Source organism: Tenrec ecaudatus, chromosome 13 (genome assembly GCF_050624435.1).
Source record: "Tenrec ecaudatus isolate mTenEca1 chromosome 13, mTenEca1.hap1, whole genome shotgun sequence".
Classification (NCBI taxonomy): domain Eukaryota; kingdom Metazoa; phylum Chordata; class Mammalia; order Afrosoricida; family Tenrecidae; genus Tenrec; species Tenrec ecaudatus.
The window spans coordinates 3336037-3354576 of NC_134542.1; the positions used below are offsets into that span (position 1 = coordinate 3336037).

The 18540-nt window shown below is 52.9% G+C and overlaps 1 protein-coding gene across 2 annotated transcripts in view; it reads left to right on the top strand.

The window, feature by feature from the left end:
- The window catches only part of COL6A3 (collagen type VI alpha 3 chain), an 89518-nt gene that overhangs the window by 40107 nt on the left and 30871 nt on the right, over window positions 1–18540 (top strand). The window contains exons 12-27 of one of the 2 annotated variants that reach the window (XM_075530382.1): window positions 1833–2432; window positions 3570–3907; window positions 4602–4680; window positions 5433–5578; window positions 7354–7446; window positions 8120–8173; window positions 9182–9253; window positions 9795–9821; window positions 10164–10208; window positions 10326–10379; window positions 10777–10839; window positions 11483–11548; window positions 12254–12307; window positions 15375–15410; window positions 15930–15992; window positions 16732–16794. In XM_075530382.1, coding sequence (XP_075386497.1) covers window positions 1833–2432; window positions 3570–3907; window positions 4602–4680; window positions 5433–5578; window positions 7354–7446; window positions 8120–8173; window positions 9182–9253; window positions 9795–9821; window positions 10164–10208; window positions 10326–10379; window positions 10777–10839; window positions 11483–11548; window positions 12254–12307; window positions 15375–15410; window positions 15930–15992; window positions 16732–16794 — 1853 coding nt within the window. Of the gene's footprint in view, window positions 1–1832; window positions 2433–3569; window positions 3908–4601; window positions 4681–5429; window positions 5579–7353; window positions 7447–8119; window positions 8174–9181; window positions 9254–9794; window positions 9822–10163; window positions 10209–10325; window positions 10380–10776; window positions 10840–11482; window positions 11549–12253; window positions 12308–15374; window positions 15411–15929; window positions 15993–16731; window positions 16795–18540 lie in introns of both variants that reach the window. The other variant, XM_075530381.1, reaches the window with a different exon arrangement.

Genomic DNA, 18540 nt, shown 5'->3' on the forward strand with positions numbered 1-18540 from the left:
TATGGGGACGTGCCCCAAGGATGCAGTGAGGGGATCTCCTGGACGCATTAGCCTTCAGTATCGGATGGAATCATCTGATACTGAAGTCAGTCCATGCATGCCATTGGTGGTACACCACCCTCCTTCTTGGGCAGATGGGACCTGAGGCGGAAACTCCATTTAAATCTTCTACCCCACATGCCTAGTGGTAACTTTAGCAGTTGCGAAGAACAAATTGAGTCTCTGTGCCAGCCCGCATCTCTTTTTGATACTCCTCGTGAGGATGGACGCGCCATGTCCTGAGCAAGTCACAGGACTGGGTCTCCAGGGAGGAGGTGTCCTCTGTATTCCTATGTAACCCTGCCACGGCCTAGTCCCATCTCACAGCATCTTCTGAGAGCCTGTCCTCTCTGTCCCAGCGTCAGTTGAGAGAAGGTAACCAGGACACTAGTGTCCAGAGCCATGGAGTCCCAGAAGACCGCCCCAAGGCTTTCAGCATGCGGGCACTCATGCCTTCAAAGACTCACGGGGCCCCTTCTCATTCTTCCACGCGTTTCTCTAGTCCTCTGGTCCTGCCTCTAGCACACGGCCTCACACTGTGGCTGGCGACCATCACTTACGTAAAACCGAAGGAGTGACCGTGGTGGCAGGTCCTGATCCACTCGAGATGACGGATCATTCACTCGGGTCCCCAAAGGCTCCCCGAGATTGCTTGCAATAACTGGGTTCATTTTCATTGAGTTCTCAATTCCTGTTTCATTCTCTGGTGCTGCTGTACCAGAAGCACCAACAACCAGGCAGGGTTGGCAGATAGGAAAGCGAGAGCAAGGTTAATGCCAGAAGTCTGAATTCAGAGCACGGCCTCTAAGGAAAGGCTTCCTCTCTCTGTCAGCTCGGGGAGGGGGTAGAGGAGGCCTTTGTCTCCTTCAAGCATCTGCAGGCCTGGTGTCTCTTGGAGAGCTCCATGCGTCTGGACTTCAACCTTCTCCTGTGTCTAGGAGGTTCTCGGCACAGGGGCTCTGGGGACAGAGGATGTTCTCTGCTTCCAGTTCTTTCCCCCCTCTGGTGGTGCTCAGGCCCCTCCCTATCTCTCCCTTTATCTCTTCTGAGAGAAAAGGTGGTACAGACCATAGTCCCGGGCCACGGCCTTTACATCAGGCCAGAGCTGTGACTTGGGTAGAGGCATTGCATCCTGCCCTAATCCCCTTACAACTGATGAACTGATCACATCAGATCACACCACGGGGATGATTAAATCATTAAACAGCTTTCAATCGCATCACTCCCCAATGGCCAAACCGAATTGGCATATTCTGGGGGGTGGAGGGTGGGGAAACGCAATTTAGTCCAAGACACTTACCTTTTCTGTTTTGGCATAATTTGAGGGGGCATAGGCCGACCTCAAGAGCATTTTCATCAGGGCCTGGGGTGGCTGATGTCAAAGGTTCTATCCAGTATGGGAAGCTGGTGTGTCTGTGATTTACCTGCGACCACAAGGCCAGCAGTTGGAAACCACCAGTCATTCCTCAGGGGAAAGATAAGGCTTTCTATTCCCATGAAGAGTGACAGTCTTGGAAACTCACAGGGCAATTCTACCCTGTCCTACAGGGCTGTTTTGAGTCGGCATGGACTCGGCAGTGGGTTTTGAGGTTTGGGTTTATGCTATTAGAGAGGGGCGATTAGATTACGGGCCGTGAATTCAAAGACTGTAAAGGCATGCAATCCAGGGAAAGGCATCGCATCACTAACTTATAGAGAAGTCTCGTTTTCATGATTTTAGCTTACTGCTTGTGTTTTCATGTTCTGATATGAGAAACCATTTTCTCCTCATTTCCATTTTAATCCCCCTGCAGAGCAAAAGAAAGCGGACATTGTGTTCCTGTTGGATGGTTCCATCAACTTCCGGAGGGACAGCTTCCAGGAAGTGCTCCGCTTTGTGTCGGATATTGTGGACACAGTGTATGAAGGGGGTGACTCTATCCAGGTGGGGTTGGTCCAGTATAATTCTGACCCCACGGATGAGTTCTTCCTGAAGGACTTTTCCACCAAGACGCAGATTATCGATGCCATCAATAAAGTGGTCTACAAAGGGGGGCGGCATGCCAACACCAAGGTGGGCATCGATCACCTGCGGCGGAACCACTTCGTGCCCGATGCGGGCAGCCGCCTGGAGCAGAGGGTCCCGCAGATCGCATTTGTGATCACGGGTGGGAAGTCGGTGGAGGACGCGCAGGAGGCAAGCCTGGCACTCACTCAGAGTGGGGTCAAGGTGTTTGCCGTGGGCGTGCGGAACATCGACTCAGAGGAGATTGGAAAGATCGCGTCCAACAGTGCCACGGCATTCCGAGTGGGGAACGTGCTGGAGCTGTCGGAGCTGAGCGAGCAAGTTCTGGAAACGTTGCACGATGCCATGCACGAAACCCTGTGTCCTGGTGTGCCTGATGTCTTCAAAGGTAACCCCCGTTGAGTGCCTTCCACCCTGTCCTTAAAAGGAGTGACTTAAAATCCACAGCAAGGAGTACACCACGCCAAGAAATTCCACATGCATGACTCAGTGACACTGCTTACATTCTTCAGTGTCCTTTTCCAATTTACTCTGCCACCCTTCGCATGAACCAGCAGTTCTCAACCTGTGGGTCGCGACCCCGTTCAGAGTCAAGCGACCCTTGCACAGGGGTCACCCGAATCATAGCACCAGCAAAATTACAGTGATGAAGTAGCCAAGAAAATCATTTTATGGTTGGGGGGTCACCACCCCATGAGGAACTGTATTAAAGGGTCACAGCATTAGGAAGGTTGAGAACTACTGTCCGTAAGCTTCTCATAAAACCTTTCGGGCTGTACTGGCCAGTTCGAAGGCACTTCTTGGAAAAAGCTCAATGAACACATGCTTCACTAACTAAGCTAGGCTGCTGTTCAGTTCAGCTCAGTGCAGACGTCCGAGGACACTCGTGGTTTGGAGGTTAAGGCTGAAAGATGATTCAGGGGCACTAGCTGGGCAGTTTATCTGCCCTCAATGGCACCTTCATATTTTCAGGTCATTTAATATTGGATCCTGTGACTTTCATGAGCACTGGTTGGCTTCAGTCATTTGCTTATATCCAGATATAAGTCGGTTGACCCTGGCGATCGTCCGGCCATTGTTTTTGTATGGTCTTCCAGGGTAGGAATGGAAGTCTATCTTTTCTTGCCTTTATAAAAAGTTGCTCTTATTATTATGACTTACTGATCTCTACTTCCGTTTAGAGGTTTATTAGATCAGTTTCATGGGATCAGAGTATCAGCCACTTCAATCAGAAACTTGGGTTGTTTCTAAAAACCTCCTGGAGATGGTCATCCCGACAGTTACTAGCATCACCAAAAAATAACAATCTTGTATTTAAAAAACAAGGTTCCTAAGAGCGGGCACCATTTCTTTCCTCCATGAGAGAAGCAGCTCGAATTGCTTTTCAAAGCTCCTATGGAGAATATCCCATTTTCCCATGAGCACCAAGTCCCGGTTAAGGCCTGGCTTGTGCTGGTGATGGGGGTAAATAAGGATTGCCCTGGAAGCCTCCGTGTGCAGCTCATTGCCTGTTTCTCCTTTCCAGCCTGCAGTGTGGATGTGATCCTGGGGTTTGATGGCTCCAGTGACCCCAGTATATTTGTGAGCCAGAAGGGGCTGGAGTCCAAGGTGGAGGACATCCTGAACAGGATCAGCCAGATGCAGAGGATCAGCTGCACTGGCCACGTGGCGCCCACCGTGCGAGTGTCCGTGGTGGCCAACACACCCTCGGGGCCCGTGGAGGCCTTTGCCTTGGACGAGTACCAACCAGAGCTGTTTGACAAGGTCCGGAATATGCACAGCCAGCACCCCTTTGTCCTCACTGCCGACACGCTGAAGGTCTACCAGAACAAATTCAGAGCATCCTCGCCCAACAGCGTGAAGGTGAGCCGGGGCTGCCCTCATTCCGACTCGTCCTGTGTGCTTCCTGTCTGGTGCCTGGGAGGACCCTCCCCTGAATTCTAGACATTCTTCATGTTCTCGACTTCGTCACTGACCGCATCGATCTGCATGGTCACACCCTCCTCATTTAGCTTAATTTCCACTCTTAAAGATAATTCCTGGGAATCTGTAATCAAGCTTGATGGAGTTGAATTTATGATTAATTCTTAAGCAATTGTAGTTCTAGCCACTAAATTATCCATGTTCTTACGGGCGTCTCTCTCCGCTTCGATGTGCCTGAGCTGTGGAGTAGCTTCTGACTCCTCACAACTCCGTAGACAGAGTAGAGCAGCCGCACAGGGCTCCCAAGGCTGTCAGCGTTTCTACAAGAAGACGGCCTTTTCATCCCACCAAGCGGCGAGTGGGTTTGAACTGCTGAAGGTTTGCTTGGAAGCCAGAAGCTTTAACCACCGTGCCACCAGCGCCCCTCTTTCTATATCTACTCCATTACATATATATGTCCGAAGGTTCATAGAAAAATAAAATGAAAAGATGATGGCGTTTTCCCCTATGCGCCTGGGGGGACCCCCACTCGATCTGGGCCCTCCATTGTTTCCATGAGAACTGTATGCTCTCTCAGTTTCCCGAGGGCCATCTGGGATGCCTCTTCTCCATGTGATGTGCCTTCTGTTTTCAGGTGGTCATTCATTTCACTGACGGGGTGGATGGAGACATGGATGCTCTGCAGAGAGCCTCTGAGGAACTCCGACAGGATGGTAGGTTTGGCAACATCCTCAACCCGAGAGGTCGCGGCGTGCTGCTTGCTCTTTGGGAGATGCACTTGGTTAACAGCCAGCGTCCTTGATGCGATGCTTCTGAGCAGGCTTGACCTTTGTCCTCAGTGTCATGGTCCTTCCTTGCCCATCTGGGGAGTGTAGTAGAGTTAGGGAGGGCTCTTGGTGGGTAAAGACTGTTTATTTCAAGTTCTGGTCATGTGTCTCCCAGGCATCATCATCAACAACATCAGCAAAAAGATTTCCAGCACCAAAGGCTTCAGCAGGATGTCTGGGGCATCTCTTATTCTGAGAACGCTCCACTCATTCCTCTGCGTGACTCAGGCTGTAGAGACGGGACATTATTTTTGAAGTTCTTCCCAAGGAAGTTGTAGCGTGTTCATTCAACACGGCAATCCATGAGATAGTGGATGTTTTCTTCCGTGAATGTTTCGAACTTCCTTCCTCTCTGAATTTCACTTCCTCACTCGACACATCTGTGATATGTGAGACCTGAGATGGAGAACACAACCATTCTGCTTTCTGGTTCTCAATTTTCTAGCCATGCCTTTAGCTATTGGCATGCATGAAAAACTGGCCCAGGGAGAATCCACGGTTTCTATCGTTCAGCTCCTCAAGGAGACAATCAGTTCAGTTAACAACCTTCGTATCGCAGACCACATTTCACAGTGAGCCTTTCTCCGAGAAAGGAAACGGAGGGCATGCAGGTAAGAAGGTGTTGCCTTTCCCAGCAGGTGTGCAAGCTCTGATCTTCGTGGGCCTTGAGCATGTGGTCAATCTGGAGAGGCTGATGCAGCTGGAGTTCGGACGAGGGTTCATGTACAACAGGCCCCTGAGGCTGAACCTGCTGGATTTGGATCACGAGCTGGCAGAGCAGCTTGTAAGTTGTCCACGTCTTTACCCACCAGTTAGATTTGGATGCTGCAGATTCCACCATCTTTAGACAGCCGGCCAATGAAGACACACATCCTAGGAGAGGCCTTGTGGTTTCAGGCCCCATTGACCCCACGGTATCGAATAGCTGTGAACCCAGGAGAATGATTACTTGACCTTGGCCCTCATTTCCCATAACTGTAAGATGGTGAATTTGCATGGGATAAGCTCCTGTTCAGTTATCTTTGGGTGAGTGGGACCTGGACTGATTGTAGGTGGGTCAGTTGATTCATTTAATTCAATTGAACCGGTTGCCCCTGGACTGAAGGACTTGGACTCTACGTGACTCCATGTATATCAGAGTAGAACTAGGCTCCTTTGGATTGTCAGTGGCTGGTATTTTTGTAAGTAGATCTCCTGTGTATATCTTCTGAGGTGCCTTTAAGTAAATTTCAACTCTTCAGTTAGTCCAATAAAGTAATGATTTGTGTCCAACTAAGCCTACTTCAACCAAAGCAAAGCAAAGCACAGCACAGCAAACCCCATTGCTGTCCAGTTAGGTACAACCCGTAGCAACCCTATAGGACAGAGTAGAACTACTTTCTAGATTCTCCCAAGGCTGTAATCGTCAAGGAAGCAGATTGCCACAACGTTCTCCTTTGGAGTAGCTCGTGGTTTTAAGCCAACAACCCTCTGGCTAGAAATCAAACACTTACCCATTGAACCACTTGGGGACCCCAGGGCTCCTAATCCACTTGTTCCCGTAACACACCAGTCCCGAATGTCGAGGTTCGATTGCTGGAGAGTGGGCGCCCGGGGCTTCCCAGGACCCCTGTAGTGGCTGCTCCTTTCCCTGTCTTTTTAGTCATAGGGTTTCTGGGGATGCAGAACATTACGGGTGACTGTCCCCAAGCAGTGAGTACAATGTCCGTGGTGAAAATGTCCCTGAGGAGCATGGACACTTCTAGAGGGAGAAGGGCTGCATCGTCTTGTCTTCTCATGTCCGTTGACTGCTTTCTCCTCCCTGAGCAGGAGGCGCTAACTCCTGGGGTCGAGTCAGGTCTTGGCTGTGATGTGGGTGTGGGCACGAGGGAAATGTGAGATTGAGTCTTGGATTCAGACAGTGGCCAGCACCGTAGCAAACTGGGAGCCCGATAGTGCAGCCTACTGAGAGATGGGCGGTGGACTCGTGGAGCCGATGGGTATATCTTTGGGAGTCCACTTTCTACCTATGCCCAGGGACTGAGATGCTAGAAGGGAATGCAAGTGTCTGATGGTTGTCAGAGACACTGGTGACCAGAACTGAGTGCCTGTGACTGAGAGGCAAGGACAATCCACTCTTGTTTGTCCCAATTCATGGCTGTTCTGGAGACTAAGTATCCTAATCCGTGACTCTGACCACAGTTCCGAGGGAAGTCATGCTATGTATATCGATGTTGGAGCCACCTTCAGACCCAGTAATTTGCAAATTGTCAGGTTTGGTTGAGTACATATAACATCGGAAGCATGCACATCTATGTTGGAAACTTCTAGAAGAGGGCCCAGCCTAGCAGTGTGAATATGATTGATGTTATGTTGGTGACTTTCCATGCTCTCATTAGTGACCTCCCCGACTTCCCACTCTCGACGACCCACTGGCCACTAAGACAGAGACTCTAGGCTAACCAATCCTGAGTTCATGCCACAGTAACTTTCACTCGATTCCAACTGTCCTCGGAGAGTCATGCTTCTTTCTCGGCACATCTTGAGCCACGGACGTCCCCCTTCCTTCCTATTTTTCAGGATAGCATTGCCGAGAAATCTTGCTGTGGGGTTCCCTGCAAGTGCTCAGGACAAAGAGGAGACTGGGGGCCCATCGGCACCATCGGGCCAAAGGTAAGGTGGTTTTCCCCACTTTGCCCTCTTAGGCCCGAGACCAGCTTTCAGAAACCCAGCATTGCTCTGGCCGGGAACTCTCTCTGACACCACTATGGAGGTGGTTAAAGAAGAAGAAAAGATAGCCCCACTTTGTAGAACAGGGAATCCGAAGTGCAAGCCACCAAAGAAGACACCTAGGCGTTTCCCTGGATAGACAGAGCACTAGGATTTTCTTCTCAGCGCCCTCTGGGTAGACTCGAACCTTCAACCTATCAGTTAGCAGATGAGTCACTCACGATTTGCACAGTCCCGGGCCCCTGGCTTAGGAAGGTCCGCTGCTTACGATATCCTCCCTTTCCAAGGCGCGGGGGGCAATCTCCTCTTCAACATGCTGGTTACCCATTTCAGAGGTGTGCCCAAACCCGCCTTGGCCGCTGACTGCGGCCCCCTCTGGGGATCGTCCATGGGATCCTGAGCCAGGATTTCTCCTCACACTGAGAGGCTGAAAGATCTTGCTAGAAAGAGTAACCTCATGAAAAAAGCGAGGAGACAAGTCTGTGATGTTCTAGGAACTAACCCAAGGCCAACTAACCGTCTACACCACTGCACAGAGCACGGGAGTGAGGGAGCTGTGGAAACACAGATCCACGAGCCCCACAGGATTAATGGCACCCCATTTGTTCTGTCCTAGGGAATCCCAGGAGAAGATGGCTACCGTGGCTACCCGGGAGATGAGGGGGGACCGGTGAGTGAGGCTGCAGCCTGCTTTGGTTTCCACTCCTTGTTCTGCACACAGGGGGGCTGAGTTGCGGGGCTCTAAAACCCAGTGGTTTTCCCGGTAGAAGAAAATGCCATTCCGAATTTTCTAAGGATGATCCTGGGATTTGTATGTCGTGGAAAACAGCGCCATCCCTGACAGGTCAGAAAAGCCTGGGCGAGAATTGCAGGTGTCCACTGACTCTGCTTGGGGAGCAGGGAGTCATGGGAAAGAGAGGACCACCCAGTATGTCCACATCATCCCCTCTCCAGCCCCACGTGTCTCCACCTGGGTTAGGATTTCAACTGAGGTGGACGTGAGGGGAGTGGGTTCAGGGAGCTTGGTGAGAGCAGGAGGCTTGCACCCTTCAGATGGAGTCTAGGGGTGGGGTGGGAGGAAGATGTTTGACTGGATGGGGCCCTTGGTACTGAAGGGGTCCAGTGGAGGGTGGGATGGACTCGGACAGCAGGGCCCTTGGGGAGCAGTTGCTGGGACAAGGACAGGTGCTGACTGGGTGGTCCAGTCCTGGGACAGGGGAGCCAGGGGCGTTCAGGAGGCAGGTGAGGCTAGGGCACCAATGCTGGTGGCAGGGCTGGCCAGGGCCACTGGAGACCTGAGTGCCCAGGCAGGAGCTGCCACACCTCCGTGTTCTCCAAGGGGTCCACGTCGACTCCGCCATTGTCCTTATGCATGAAGACACTGCCCAGACCCCTCTAGCCTGAAGGGCAGAGACTGGTAGGCTCATAACTGGAGCGCCAGTGCGGGGTAGCCAGGACAACGGGCTCTGCATGGCCCCAGTCCCCACTGACGCAGGGCCCGGGGTCCTCTCACTCTGGGTGCCCAGACCCCACACTCTCCACACGTCAGGATATAGGTCCCAGGCTGAGCCCATTATAGCGGGGCCCAACCACCAATATGGAGCTCGAGACACACCCTGGGGTGGGGCAGATGTTACAGGGGCTCCGCGACTCAACACCTGCTGCTCTCTCGTTACAGGGAGAGAGAGGTCCTCCTGGCGTGAACGGCACGCAAGGCTTCCAGGGCTGCCCCGGTCAGCGAGGCGTCAAGGTATGAAGGCAGAGGGACGCTGCGCTCAGAGAGGGGCTTTGGAGGTCTCGGGGGTCAGGCGAGGGGGGGGGGAGGTTGTGAGGAACCCTGTCCCCAGAACCAGGGTCTCCAGGCCCTCTCCCATGGTTGGCGGGGGTCTACTGTTGGGGTTTCATTTCCCATGGAGGTGCGCCAGTCAGGGGACCTTCAGAGGAAGGGTGGGGTGACCCAGGGGGAGGGGCCAGGAGGGCAGACAAGGATGCTGGAAGGTTCCTCGATGAGAGCACTGGGGACTGAAGGGCTTCTTGGTTTGCTGATGCCTGAGAATCAGCCGGAGCCAAAGTGACAGCGTCTACGAAACGCCTCTCCTGACGCCTGGCTTTGAGGGCCCAGCCCTCGTGCCCTGGAAGTCAGTTGCAGGCAAACTTGCTTTCTACTGGGGATCAGTGACTGGACTTTCAGGCAGCCCGGTGCAGGCAGTGAGGACCTTGACCCATTGGCCCCGTGTGGCCAGCCTTGCAGAAATGGAGCTAACATGGGCCCTTTGCCCCTTGCCTTGCAGGGCTCCCGTGGATTCCCAGGAGAGAAGGTACTCAGCTTGGTTGTGTGTGTGCAAGTGTGTATATGTGTGTGTATTCATGTGTGCATGTGTATACATGTCTCTGTGTGTTTATGTGTCTGTGTGTGTGTCTGTGTATATGGGTGTGTTTCTCTGTGTATTTATGTGTCCATGTGTGGATGTGCATGTGTATGTATGTGTCTTTCTGTGTAGGTTGCATGTATGTGTGTATGAGTGTATGTGTGTGTAGATATGCATCTCTGTGTGTAGGTCCATGTGCGCGTGTGTATATATGAGAGTGTGCACATTTCTCAGCCTTTTCTTTTGCCAGTGGGTGCTCCTCCCTGACCTCTGCCTCTTGTCTCCCCGCAGGGTGAACTTGGTGAGATCGGGCTGGATGGCCTCGATGGGGAAGACGTGAGTGACTTTACCCTCTAAGTTCCAGGACTTGGGCTCTGAAGGTGCCAGGGACTCACGTTTGGGTCCACGTTGGGAACCACCCTGGGAATGACCTTGTGCTATTGTCGTTGGCAGGGAGACAAGGGGCTGCCTGGTTCGTCTGGAGACAAGGGGAGCCCTGGAAGAAGGGTAGGTAGAACCAGAGAAGTAGCTCACCTGGGGCCTGTCGATTTTCCTTACTCCTTCATGGCAAGCCTACTTCCTCATGGATTTCCTCCCTCCACGTCTGTGACAGCCTTCCAATCCACTCCAGCCCCGGCACGTCGCATTTCGTTTTTTAGGCTGTACGTACCGTGGGCAGGGGATGAGCTTGTTCCCCATAAATGGCTCGCCAGTGCCTGGCGCAGAGCCAGTCTCCCTCCGAGTCTTTGGGACTCCCTCTCGCTTCACGGCCAAGGAGCGCTGACAGACACCTTCCTGTGAGGAAGCATGACTCAGAGTGTGGCTTTAAGAGCCACCTCACATTTGGGCATCCGAGTTAACCCTTTGCCTCCACTTTGGCATGATGATTATTTTTTAAATCCAGGGTGATAAAGGACCGAAAGGAGACCAAGGAGAAAGAGGAGACGGTGGAATCCGAGGGGACCCGGTAAGCAGTGTGTCCTCACTGGTGGGATGCGGGGAGGAGGATGGGGGTCGGGGAAGGGAGAAGAAGAAAGGCAGGCGTTTACTGCTGAAATGGTGTGAGAGCCCATAAAGGGTCGTTTGTCCCTCTTCCTGATTCTGGGGGTATGGGTGGCGTGCCGGAAGGCCAGCTCCCAAGATGCACGTGTGCACCGCCGTCAGACTGGCCCGTGGGTCTAAGAGGTGCCCCTGCCAGGAGATGTTATGCCTGCTTTTGGAGAAGAGTGGGGCCCTGTACAGGCCAGCAAATGCCCTTCACTAGGCCGGCCCGCCTCTGTGGCCAAGGAGAGGCCAGAATGAAGTTTGATCCAGTGAGGGCAGCCAGTGGGGACCCCTTTTCCTTGGGACAAATACCATTTCCCCCTGTTGAGGCCCAGAGTAGTTGGTGGACATCAGGGCTAGGTTCTGTCTCGGTTGGATGACTACCTCCTGGGGGAATGTGCCCCAAACTGTCCCCTCCTTGTTTAGCATCTGTGTGGTCACTAAGGGCTCCCACACTGTGTGTGCATGCACGCGTGCACACACATGTGTGTGCATGCATGTATATGTGCACGCACACATGTGTCTGTGTGAGTGCACACTGCATTTCTTGACCTGTGTGTTTGCAGGGCGATTCAGGGCGGGATGGCCAGCAACCTGGACCCAAAGGAGAAACTGGTGAAATTGGTCCCATGGTAAGTGCCCCTGTGGCCTTCGACCCTCCCTGTGTTGAGGTCCCAGAAGCCACACTCACGCTTGCTGGATCTGACTCCTTGAACGCCGGGCCAGCGGGAGCCGCCTGAGGTTTCCAGTAAAATAGCATGGGGTCTCAGATCAGAGACTCTGTGAGAGGTGACCAAGGCAGCCCTCCCCAGAGTGTTCCCTTCCCTTCTGGGCAGTGTTTGTACACCCAGGTGGTACACAGGAGCAAGTACCCAGAGGGGACTCAGAAGAGAGGCCTGGCCGTCTCCCTGGGGAAGAGTGGACAGTGAAAGCCCATGGGGCACAGTTCTACTCGGCCCCCCTGGGGAAGCGATGAGGGGACGTGAACTTAGCGGCAGCTGGAAGGGAAAGACAGATGTTTACACAAGGTGTCTGGGAAGACCCGTGGAGTCTAAGCCAACCACCCATGACCCCATGACCCCAGAGGACAGAGCAGAGCTGCCCCGTGGGTCTCCCAGCTGTCACTCGACATGGAAGTAGAAAGCCTGTCTTTCTCTGGTGGGAAGACGCAGGGGTGACAGAATGAGAGTGGACTGAAGTCCAGTAGCTTCATCCACTTGGGGAGAGGACCGGTCCTTCCTCTGGGTGTCCTTCCCCCGCATTCTGGTGTTGGTGTGAGATGCACGAGTTAGCCCCTCCTCGGAGATGCCAACCGCATGCTCCTGTTTCCTCTGCAGGGCCTCCCTGGGAGAGACGGCCCGTCAGGAAGACCCGGAGACCCCGGGAAGGAGGTGAGTGCTTCCTGGGGGAGGAGTGGGGTTCCTGTGCCACTTCGGCCAGAGCCCCACAGTCCTACCCCTCCTAGAGTCTCTGCCACCTCTCGCTGAGGGCTTTCCGTGGGGGTTCAAGCAGCATCTCTCCCCACGTGTAGCTGCACCCAGGAAAGTTTTCTTTTGTTCTTAGTTTGCTCTGCATTCCATTTTATATCCCCCGTCTCCTCCATCCTGCTCTTCCAAACAAACACAGCACAGAACAAAACAAACAACGCACAACCCCAGCACTGGGGAAACCTAACACCTTTGCAACTTTCAAACACCCGGCCAGGTTGTATCCTCCTAAATATTTTTACAAATCCTCAAAGCGACATCCCTGGGGAAGGGAGGAGGATGCAGCAAGAAGGAGGAAGAGGTGGCCAATGGGTCGCTTTGGTAAGTTTTTCGCTGTGCTGCTGAAACACCAACGGCTGCACTAGATGCGACTTTCTAGGGTCTGACATCTTGGAGCTGCTTTTTCAAGATGTCAGAAAGGCCTGCTGCAGAAGAGCTTGGGGAAAGGCTGGTCTCTGAGTCTGGCAGAACCGCCAAGGACAAGAGGACAGCCATGACCCCGTGGGGCTGCCCAGAAGCTCCCAGGAGTCCAGGTCACGGGCGCTGGGTAAAGGTTGTCTCTGCCTGGGCAGCTGTGGTACAGAAAATCGTCAGCGCTCAGGGGAGCCAGGGTCCTGGTGGCTGCCCGGACTGTTTTTGGCTCAGAGCACAGGCGGCCACAAGAGCAGCGCATGGGGCTGGGCAGCCCCTGTTCCAAGGGGCAGCGGAGAGGTCTAGAGTGCATCTTTTCAGCCAAGTTGGACTTGGCAGCTGTGGCATTGGTTTTGTTTCCATGTAAGGGGCACACTTTTGCCTTTCGCATCCAGAAGAAAGAGTGGGCGTGATGGTGCCATGATGCTGCCAGGCTGTGGGGTGAGAAGGAACCCAAGAGGTCCCCGTCCAATGGCCTCATAACGTGCTGTCACTTCACAGGCTACACAGAGCCGGAGCATGCTTTCGTGGAAAGGACTTAAAATCTAGCAGTACAATCAGTCCCCTTTTATTCTGTGCACACGATGGACATTTGGATCTAGGGCAACAGACATCCCTGTAGACTCCATTCTCCCTGAGGCCTCCTGCCCCCACTCGCCCTCAGATGAGAGACATACTCCCTACTAGGGCTTTGTCCTTCCCCACCACCCTTCTCTCTCTGAAGCAGCGCAGCCAGAATGCTCCTTAGGGTCAAGGATGGCGAGACTTCATCTCATCTGCTTTGGACATGTTGTCCTTCCTGAGAGACTGGCCCTTGGAGAAGGACATTGTGCTGGGTCAAATGAAGGCGTGTCAAAAAAGAGGAAGCCTTTTGACAAGATGGATTGACACCGTGCTGCAACCATGGGCTCAAACGCAGGAACAATCGTGGTGCAGGACCAGGCAGTGTTTTATTCTGTTATACGTAGCATTGCTGTGCATACACTTGGAACCAACTCGGTGGGAACGTCAATACCAACACCACCCCGGCCTGCGCAAGGTGTCACCGAGCACCCGTGGCATCCCGAATTCTCTACGGTGCCCATCTGTTGCTCTACGGAAGAGGGAAGTGGCCCTCCCTCCCCCACTTGCCAAGTGTCATCCATGGAAGGAGGCCAAGGCCATCTCCTCAAGCGGCTACCACTAGAGTGTGGCATGAGGAAGCAGGAGTCCCCTGGGAGGGGCCACTGGGAGCGGAGGACCTGGTCGTTGGATCCATGCAGCAGATGGCCCTGGGATCCCTAACAGAGCTGACATTTGAGAGTGTCCAGAACACCAGCCCTCCCCTGGGAAAGAAGCAGGTCTGATGCCCGGACAGGCTGCCTCATTGTGGCCACCTGTCAGTGGCTCCTGTGTTGCTACAATGCTGAGTAGGTTCAAGGGGAACGTCCAGACTCAGACAGACTAGGAAGAAAGACTTGGAGATGCACTTCTGAAAACCAGCCAGGGAAAGCTTATGGCTTCCAGTGGAACAATGGCAGAATGTGTGTGTGTGCGTGTGTGTGCGTGTGCGTGCGTGCACACTGGGTGTCTGTGGGCCGGGCCCGACTTGACAGAAGCTAAGAGCCACCTTGGAAGAAGACCCAGGAGGTAGACGCTGCCAAGTCCCGGGGTCACCTTCACCCCCGGGTCCACGTGTGTGCACTTTGCTCCTTCACTCAACGAGGGGGTGTCGCATTTGACCCAGATAGTGTGGAGAATCTGGGGGCTCCCGTCTACCACAATGAACAAATGTCATGACTTCTCAAGGCAGTAGGATGGAAGCAAAACCAGGCAGCTTGAAATTCTACTTCATATTCCTCACCTGAGATTGGGGGATGGACTGTGCAGCCAGTTGTTATTTTGCCCGGAAAGTCTGAAATAACGTAAAACTAAACTCCCATTTGGATGGCTGGCATGGGCAGCACGGGAGTACAACTTTCCAAGATGGAGGGTGGGAGGAGGGGGCTCTTTTTCTGAGGGTGTTTCCCTGATGCCTGGGGCACTCTGGAGGTGGCCAGGACCATCCTCTGAGAAAAGGGCAAATAATGGTGGAAATCTCAGAATCAAGTGCCCCCACTTGCCTCCTCAGAGTCTGTGTGACTTTTCTCCTCAGAGTCTGTGTGACTTCTCTCCTCAGAGTCTGTGTGACGTCTCTCCTCCGAGTCTGTATGACTTCTCTCCTCAGAGTCTGTGTGACTTTTCTCCTCAGAGTCCGACGTCTCTCCTCAGAGTCTGTGTGACGTCTCTCCTCAGAATCTGTGTAACTTTTCTCCTCAGAGTCTGTGTGACTTTTCTCCTCAGAGTCCGATGTCTCTCCTCAGTCTGTGTGACTTTCCTTCATAGTCCACCTGGCTTCCTCTCAAAGTCTGTGTGACTTCGCTCTCACAGTTGGTGTGAGTTCCCCCTCACAACCTGTGTGACTTCTCGGCTTGTGTGGCTTCGCCCCTCGTTGCCGGTGTGACTTTCCTTCACAAACTGCCTGACGTGTCCTTGACGTCGGTGAGAGCCCCCCTCACAGGCCGTGTGGTTTTTTCTGCAGGGTGGCTTTGGAAGACGGGGATCGCCAGGAGCTAAGGTAAGCTTTGAAGGCAGATGCTTTTTGCTGTAGTCACTACTTACCCACCCCGTGCTCGGGAGACACTGCTCCTCTACGGGCCCAGGCACAACCAGGACAAGGAATACAACGTACTCTCCACTTGGGGGGGGCACAGCTCTGTAACGCCACTCTTTCCAGCCATTGCCTCTCAATGAGCGTCGTCTCCAAAGACCCGGGCACGTGACTGATAGTGGAAGAGGGCGGGGAAATAAGGGAGAATGACCCAGGACATAGGTTCTGCGTCTCTTGGCTGTAAAGCATCCCCTTGTCTGATGGCCACTTCAGGCTCCTCACTCTTCCCACCTCAGATTGAAACAACTCTTCTTTCATGAAACGATCTCGAGAAAGTGAGGAACAACTCTAAACCCCCCAAGTAGCAGCCATGGTGCCAGCTGTCTCGCTCTGCACCCATCTCTTTTCTCAGAAGTGACTGTGGGACAAAGACTTGGGACTGGAGTAAACCATCCTGATCGCCCCTAAATCTCCATCTGTTTTCAGGGCAGCAGGGGCAACCCAGGGCAGGCTGGCTTTGCGGGAGAACAGGGGACCAGAGGTTCACAGGTCAGTACCCCTCATGTACCTGCATGCCTTCTGATATCTTCCCAAATGCTCTTGTGTTTTTAAAATGGCGGTAAAAGGCATAGACCACAGCTTGAGCCGCTTTCGTGTGTTCAGTTCAGTGGCATCTGTAGATCGACCGTGTTGTAGAACCACACCTCTACCACTATTTTCATCACCCCCAAAGAAGACCCCCATAGCTATTAAGCAGTCCTCCCCACTCCCCACTCTTCCATCCCATAGTGCCCGGAAATCACCAATTGCTTTCTGTTTCTGTGGACTTGCCTAGTCCAGCTATTTCATATGAATGAAACCACACAACAGGGTGACCTCTGCCGCCTGGCATCTTTTAACTCACCTGTGTTTCCAAGGTCCACCCAGATTACCACCTTTATGTCTTTTGGTGTCTGAATGGCCCTCCTGTGTGTGGGTAGAACACATTGTACTTAGCCAGTGGTTGATGGGCACCTGGATGGCTTCAACTTTGCGGTTGCTATGAATAGTGTCGCTGTGGATATTCATATGCAAATATTTGTCTGAAGGCCTTTTCCATGCGGACAGCAAACACCCCCACTCGTGTTATGAAGTGAGGCCATTGTGATTGCAGGACTGCAGCTAAGGCAGAAGAAACGGTCTCTGCTGGGTGTTTTGCATGGCAGACACGAGGTTATGTTCTGTAGCTTGCATAGATGCCTCAGAGTCACCTGAACTCAGCACTGTTATTGACCTTTTACCTCCCCAGGGCCCATCTGGTCCCACCGGTCCTCCAGGCCTGATTGGTGAGCAAGGCATCCCTGGAGCTCGGGTGAGTCTGCCTCCATCCCGCACCTTCCCGTCTCTGAAAGAACAGGTGCTTCTCTGGCACAAGCAAGACTCTTTTGGCTGATGCTACTGCAGACAGACCCTTGGGCGATACAGACCTCGATCCTCTCAGTGAACGGCTAAGTCACCCCAAGGACTTTACACCCAACGACTAAAGGAGCCCTTTGCTCGGTGGCTAAGGGCTTCTAAGCACCAAAGCACAACCCAGAAAGGACCTGTGTTAGTTTGGACTCAAGAAACAAATCCAGGGACCCGTAAATGTGTATAAGAAAGAGCATTATATAAAAGAGGAATTGTATATTGAGAAAACATCTCAGCCCAGTCCAGATCACGTCCATAAGTCTGATATTAGCCCATATGGCCAATACCAGTCAATAAGTCCCTCTTCAGACTCACAAAACACATGCAACAACACCAAATGTGGAAGATCACAGGCTGTGGAAAGTCTTGTGGATCTAGTGGTGCTGGAAGCATCTCAGTACTGGTGTGGGTCTCCACGTGACTCCTCCAGCTCCAGGGCTCTGGCTCCATCAGCACAGCTCCATGTGGCTTGCCAAAAGGAATGTGTAGCAGAGAGTGGAGCTGGTCTCCAGTGACATATTTGTCTGCATAGCACCTTCAGATGAGATCGTCAAGTTGAGACCTGATTGACAGGCTAAACTCTACCCCTTCACTCTTAATCCTCTCAAGTTGACACCAGATTATGTAGCTACCACAAGTCCCTAACACGTTGTTGTTGCTAGGCGCTACTGAGCTGATTCCAACCCCTAGGGACCCTATGCATCACAGCAGGACACACCGCTTGGCTTTGTGCCATCCTCTCAATTCTTGTTTTGTTTGATCCCTCTGTGGGAGCCACTGTGTGAACCCATCTTGTCCAGAGTCATCTTCTTTTAGACTGCCCCTCTAGTCGACTGAGCATGATGTCCTAATATACGTAACACACACACAGTGGAAGTCAGGATTAATCAATGGTTGCTTCCTAAAATCCAAGTCCGTGGGGTGATTGATAAGAGAGCACCCGTCTCATGCCCGAAGCTGTCGATTGAGATGGTGTCAAAGAGCTGCAACAGAGTCATCTGGGGCTCGTGATAACTCTGTACCCTCGAGTAGGACGGTGCCCCCTGAGATTCCCAATGGCTGCTTTTTGGGAAGTTGATTACTGGGATTTTCTTTCCCGGTGCGTCTGGGCGGTCTCTAGAGGCACAACATCAAATTGTACTCAAATGGCTGGATTCGGAAAAGAGTGTTCCATGCTTGCTCTGCAGAGAACAGCCACTGTGGTTAGGCATGTGTCTCAGTTGCTGTCAAGTTCAATATTGAAGATACTGCTTAAACTTTCGGTGACCCCAGACATCAGCATCTATCTCAGCGATTAGGGATGAGCGAACAGAAACTTCTTGTTCCCGCTGAGCTGGGAACCAGTTGCCTTCGCTCTGCCCTGCTGGCTCGCCTCTGTCTAATATCATAACATCGAGGGAGTCAGAATAGAAATGACTCACTGGCCACAACCTGGCTCGTGGCTACACACATGCGCAGAAGTATCCCATCCCGAAGCAAGCAGGGGTGTGGTGAAGGCGGCCGTTTGTGCAGAAACTCCTGCCCACGCCTGAGCTGGGGTACGTACCTAGCGATCAAGCTTCGGCAGGCTCCCAGGTGGCTCGGCGTTGGGTTGCGAACCACAAGGTCAGCCCTTGGGAACCCCCGGCTGCTCCTCAGGGACCAGGCC